We start from the raw sequence: 6,619 nt of genomic DNA, 5'->3' as shown, positions 1-6,619 counted from the left end.
AAGGGGTGTGTGTATATATATATATATATATATATATATATATATATATATATATATATATATATATATATATATATATTACAGTGATAATTCACAGAGAATTGACTATTCTGTCATTATTTACTAACCCTCGTGTTGTTTGAAACCTATAGGAAAGAAACAACTTTACCTGTAGAAGATGTATCCTAGCCTAGGTTGTGTAGATAGAATGATAGTCCGCCATTCATTGTTTAGTAAAAAAAGATGCCATGAAAGTGAATAGCCTATATATAACAACAAAGTAAACCATAAAGATTTGGAACAAAATGACAGTAAACTGCTCCTTTAAGGGTGCACACCCTAAACAGACCGGCCAGAGAGCCACAAGGCCGAGCAATGAATAGAGGAATCACATTACAAAGGGATGAAAGAGGAAAGAAAGGGATAAATAGATGCCGGGTGTCCCTCATCTTTTTTTGTTATTTGCTGGGAGCTTATCTGACTGTCCTGAAAGAACCGCACCACTGTCACTCTGCAAACACAGGTGGATCCAGAAATGAAGAGAGAATAATAGAGGAGATGAATAGTGGATGACGTTAAACGAGAGAAGACAAGTTGTAGATTTTATTCTAAGCGCATAGCTGGAATGCTATCACTTTTCTAAAACAGAAAAGTGTTTCTTTAATCTAAATCAATGTTTTATTTATGACCTATAGGGAATCTAAGTGTTTGCCTGAGTTCTTTGGAATTAATTGAAATGTAGCAAGAGTTTGAACGCTTTCTCATTCAGATAGGGAGCGTGGCCTGAAGCAAGGGGGATGAGTGTGGGTTCGGGGGAAGTGGGAAGGAGTACAGGCCTGTCACTGCCTCTGACTGATGGCTATTTGAACAAGCATATTTACCCGAGTGAAAGGAGACGGAGGGACACTAACGGAGACGTGCAGGCACAGACAGGCAATAAAAAGCTGGCCACTGTGTAAACAACATGGCCTAGGCTGTTCGGCCGCTGCCATGCCAACAGGGCAGCTTCCACTCTCCAGCCAATCACATGCCAGCTTTTTGACAAGCGGAACAAACCCCCCATTAGATGTTTTAAGCAGCCATTGATTAAATGCTTATAAAATAAAATATTGTCTTCTGCGTTTGGGTCGTTGATACTTTTTGGATGTGACATGTCCTGCAGAGTGACATGCTCTACTGTTTTAAACAGCAGTTTGTAATTCTTTTAGAATAATTGTGCATGCTGATTTTTTATGACTAATAAAATTATTTTGTTCTTTTAAGAATGGTCACAACACAGGAGCATTTCAGATGAACTAGTCAAAGCAAAAACGTCATTAGAAATGGTGTGGAGCTTAAAAGTAATGATGACCAGTACAGAAATATACACAGAATTTAATTACATTTATTATTTTTTTATTGATAAATTATGCATAATTGTATGAATTTATTTCTTTAAGATTTTTAAATAAATGCACACAATTTTTATATATTTATTTATTCTATATTAATTTTTATATATTTATTTACAGTCACCCATCAATTTAATTGTAATATTATTTTGTATTTTTGAACTCATTTACTAGGAAATGAATGTGTATAATATCTCATTATTTTATCATATATAATTTTATTCATAATTTATTTTGTTTTCTTTTTCTGCCTGTTAAGAAACATTCTAGTTCTTTAAATATGCTCTTTTATATTATCTAATTATTTTATCATATCTAATTTAATTTACAATTTATTAATTTTTTCTGGCTGTCAAAAGATGTTAGTGTTATAAATATGTATTTTTATTTCCATTTATATAAATGTCATTACAGTCAGCCATCAATTTAATGCAAAATTATTTTCAAAAAATAAAATAAGAGAAAAATCTTACTGACCCCAAACTTTTGAACTCTTTACATTCATATAATTTCAACAAATTACACGGATTTTGGCAGATACTATATGCCAGTCTTCTTTTAATTATAATGCAATACATATAATGTAAATTAATATAAAGATCATGTTTTTGATACCATAAATGCAACACTTTATACATTTAAGATAAATGAGACTAATCAGAATAACTGAACTGAATTTGACAAACTTTTTCGCCAACAGTCACCTGGCAGCAGATCCCTTCCTCCTGCCCCAACCCCCCTCACAGTCTGGATCCACAGTTAGTCTACTGATGACCTGCAGACAGCATCTTCACACCCTACAAATCCACATTCACGCCCTTGTAATTCTAAGAACTGAATACACACATAGCCAGACTCTTCAGATATTTAGAAAGCCACGGCACAGTCATCCATCATATCAACATACAGCAGAATCTGTCGACGGGCCGACTTCTAAAGAAGACAATAATCTGCGCAGGAACAGATCACAGCCCAGAAAGCTCATGAACTCCTCACGTCTCGCCCTCAGTCTGAATCTCGGACACACACTGAGGGGTCTGTGGCTTCTGCTCAGATCGCTGTGGGTGTCCCTGTGTCCCATTGTTGAGAAGACACTGCTTTGGGGAGGTCCACCATTAAGACAGTGTCTTCCTATTGTTCTCATACACTCAAACACAATCCTGCTTTCACAGGAATTAAAGGTTAGGCTAGGAGGGGATGAAGGGGGTCGCAACCTTCCTACTGCTAGTATTCAGCCCATGAGACACCACACCAACCGCACTAAACCGTCAAAATCGCAAGCCATGTTTGGACACTAACCACTAACCTCCTATATCATCAGTGAATCTGTAGTTTGATGGGTTTGTGCAGTTTTATTGCCTGCATGTTAATGTCATAAATATGCATTTTTATTTCAATTATTATTTCATTTTCTTGTTAATTTATTTTTTATATTATCATATATAATTTAAAAAAATTATTTAAAATGTTTTCTGCCTGTTTAAAAACATCTAAGCGCCATACACATTCATTTTTATTTCAAACTCATTCACTAGTAAATTAATATACACAATCCCCCTATATTATTCATTTTATATTATCTAATTATTTCATATGTAATATTATTTATTTGTTTGTTTTTCTGCCTGTTTAGAGATTTAATATTATTTTTAAACTCATTAACTAGTAAATTAATATTTATAATATCAAATTATTTGATCATATATATGATTTTAATTGTAATTTATTTTGTTTTCTTTTTCTGCCTGTTAATAGACATTTTAGTTAAATCATTTATTTTATATTATCTAATTATTTTATCACATCTAATTTTATCTATAATTAATTTTCTTTTTCTGCCTGTCATGTCATAAATATGTATTATTTACAATAATAAATAAACACTTGTTTACTAATAAATGAATATGCATATATATATATATATATATATATATATATATATATATATATATATATATATATATATGATTTATTCATATTTTTGATTTTTTTCAACATATTGTTTGATTTTCTATTTAGAGACATCTTAGTGCCATAAATATATAATATATATATATAATTTATTTTTCAGGGTCTGCTGTATTTAATGCAAATTGTGACTTTTTTTTGGTTTCTAAAGGTGGCTACAAAAGTTAGTGTGAGGCATGTCAGGACAGGAAATTATGTTTATCTTTTACAATGTGAGCAGAACAATGCCTCTGTTGAGTTGATTAAAAAATGCATAAAATAATGTGAAAGCCCGAAAGTGTGATTATAATCTTGCACCTCACACCAGACATGCAAATAACAGAACTAACACCTTTAGAAATGTTCAAAATTTTACTTGAGATTTACAGCAAGGAATTCACATTCATATGTATCTTCAAACACCTTCAATTCAATTTAATGCACATTCACACAGAATCAAAGAATCCTTCAGCATCAGATAACAGATACTTCTCCAGCTATGAGGTGTCCATCAACTAATATATACAGCAATTATAAGCATCTAAACAGAAATGAATCCCATTTTAACAGCCCTCAATACACTACAGGAGGCTGATCAGGAGGAACTCAGAAGAGGAGCAGAACACATGCTAAACCCAGGGTAGTAAACAGAGTTCCCAGCATACGAGGTAAAGTTGGAATGGGAATTAGACTGGCAGTAAACTGGGTAGTTCACAGGAGTCTCGCAGTACTGGAAGTCCAGAAGTCGTGGGACAGAAATGAGGTGTTGGGATGTTGGTTCACAATGCAAGCTGGTTTCCATTGAGGCTTGTGGAACAGACTGCAGGTTGGGACTGGGCATTGTTGGAAACGGGACGTTCAGAGAAGGCAAGTGTGTTGAGATCTCTGGAGGCAGGGTAGGAAATAAAGTGTGTGAGGGAGTAAGGTGTTGAGGAAGATGGGAAGGAGAAGGTGCTTTGGCTGCGGGATAGGACACTGGTAATATGCCTGAATGCTGTGTTGTGGTGTCAACTGGAGGAGGTACAGGCGATTCACAAGAAGAGGTGACTGACTTGACCTCCACCTTTTTTTTCTTCCCTTCCGATTTCACAGTTTCCCCATCCGAATGTTTCGATGGTGACGTCGCCTTTTGACACTTGAATCGCTTCTGGCGACGCATGTAGCAGCCGTTCTCGAACATGTTACCGGAGTCGGGGTGCAGGGCCCAGTACGAGCCTTTCCCTGGCGAGTCTGGTGATCTCGGTACACGCATAAAGCAGTCGTTGAACGACAGGGAATGTCGGATGGAGTTTTGCCATCGCTGTTGATTCTGTCTGTAATACGGAAAGAGCTGGCGGATCCAGTCGTAGATCTCGTTCAGAGTCAGTCTCTTGGCTGGCGACTGGTGGATTGCCATGCAGATAAGAGAGATGTAGGAATATGGTGGCTTGGCGTGGCTTAAGGTCCGTCTGTAAACTGATTGCAGCGCCGGAAACTCAGTTTCTCTGGAGTTGCTCTCAGCGTATCCTTTGGGGTTTGGTGGAGGCAGTATTCCCACTGGGCTTCCGAGTCTCCCGGTGTTTCCCGCAGCTGCTGAATCACACGGTGGGCCGTAACTCTGGTAGTGATGCTCTGGGGGGGGATATCCTCTGGGGCCCAACGGCAGGTTGTCTGCTCCATAGAACACCTAAAAATATGAGAAATTAACATTAGATTTGAAAAAAAAAAAACATATATATATATAATTGTATTATTGTATTATTATTGAAACGTGAGGACCAGAGTCAGAAATAAACCAAAGCCATGGTCCAAAAATATTAAAAATGTGGGAAAAAATTGCTCATATTTTAAAAGCAGTTATCGAATATTTGATATATTTAAAAATATTCAGTCAAATGCAGTTGTTGTTGAATGTGTCACTAATATAATGGGTTTTTCTTAAAACTATTGAACTATTTTGGTTTTCCAAAAACTATTAAAACAGTGATAGAGAACTATATCTAACAAAATGTCTCACCAATAATATTAAATGTGACCCTAGAGCACAAAACCAGTCATAAGTAGCACGGGTATATTTGTAGCAATAGCCAACAATACATTGTACAGGTCAAAATTATAGATTTTTCTTTTATACCAAAAATCATTATAGGATATTAAGTAAAGATCATGTTCCATGAAGATATTTTGTAAATTTCCTACCGTAAATATATCAAAACTTAATTTTTGACTAGTAATATGCATTGCTTAGAACTTCATTTGGACGACTTTAAAGGCGATTTTCTCAACATTTTGATTTATTTTGCACCATCAGATTCCAGATTTTCAAATAGTTGTATCTCAGCCAAATATTGTCCTATCCTAACAACATCAATGGAAAGCTTATTTATTCAGCTTTCAGATTATGTAAAAATCTCAATTAAAAAAAAACTTTATGACTGGTTTTGTGGTCCAGGGTCACAAATGTTACGATCGTGTGCATTATTTAGATTTTCTAATTAACAGCAATCAAATTTAATACAGTTAGTTAAAAAAAAACATTTTAAATAAATAAATAAAAACTTTTTTTGAAAAAGGTACATTTTTATTTAATGTTCTGTTTTATAGTGCAAATTAACTTGCTTTTTGACCTTTTTTTTTTTGCATTATTTGGGGCATTAATATGAAACGTTAATATTAATATTCGACATCGTGTGTGCATCTGTTGGACTTGTGAAAGTGACAAAAAAGGTCAAATAAGCTAAGGCGTCAACCTAAAACCTTTTCGTTCAGTATGTCAAATTCTGTATATTTATTATGGAACTGTTTAGTAGCTTATAACCGAAATGAAAATCTTGACGATGATGATTTGTAAGGCTGACGTCGGCGTCCATAGATCCCTGTCTATCCCTTATTTCCTAACCAATTAACCAAACCAAACCTTGGCGCCTTGGGTAACGCCGTGTAAATGTATTCTGACCACCCACTCAGCCGATAACCCCATTATCCGGCTAGTCCGGCTCTTCTTCTCACCCTTGTTTTGTCTCTTTTTAAGTCACTCACCGTCCGCCTTTTTTCTATCTCATGACAGAGGGGTATTTGGGGGCGCGACTGCTGTTTTCAGTTGTTTTTTCCCTGATGGACAGCGTTCGTAATAATTCGGCGCTTTCAAGTCGGAACCCCGCTTTCGTGTTTCGGATTCCGAGACGCCCCTCTGGTTATGAGCCGAGTGTCAGTCATACAAGAGTGTCAAAGCGTGAGACGTTCAACACAATCACAGAGCCAATCAATTAACTGCCGCGAGACCACACACACACACACACACA

The 6,619-nt window shown here is 35.7% G+C and overlaps 1 protein-coding gene across 2 annotated transcripts in view; it reads right to left on the bottom strand.

Moving 5' to 3' along the window:
* Positions 1-3,734: 3,734 nt before the first annotated feature.
* Positions 3,735-6,619, bottom strand: part of LOC107550737 (hepatocyte nuclear factor 3-gamma-like) — a 3,717-nt gene continuing 832 nt past the window's right edge. Inside the window, exons 1-2 of one of the 2 annotated variants that reach the window (XR_001604695.1) lie at positions 6,357-6,587; positions 4,912-5,004 (exon numbers count right to left, since the gene is read on the bottom strand). Coding sequence is in view for 1 of the 2 variants with exons in the window: in XM_016232101.1 (XP_016087587.1) it covers positions 3,934-5,004 (1,071 nt within the window). In the remaining variant the exon portion in view is untranslated. Of the gene's footprint in view, positions 5,005-6,356; positions 6,588-6,619 lie in introns of those variants that run through there. The other variant, XM_016232101.1, reaches the window with a different exon arrangement.

Source organism: Sinocyclocheilus grahami, unplaced genomic scaffold (assembly GCF_001515645.1).
Source record: "Sinocyclocheilus grahami isolate Dianchi unplaced genomic scaffold, SAMN03320097.WGS_v1.1 scaffold407.1, whole genome shotgun sequence".
NCBI lineage: Eukaryota > Metazoa > Chordata > Actinopteri > Cypriniformes > Cyprinidae > Sinocyclocheilus > Sinocyclocheilus grahami.
Note: the sequence above shows the minus strand (reverse complement) of the source record. Positions and strands in the feature narration are given on the sequence as shown.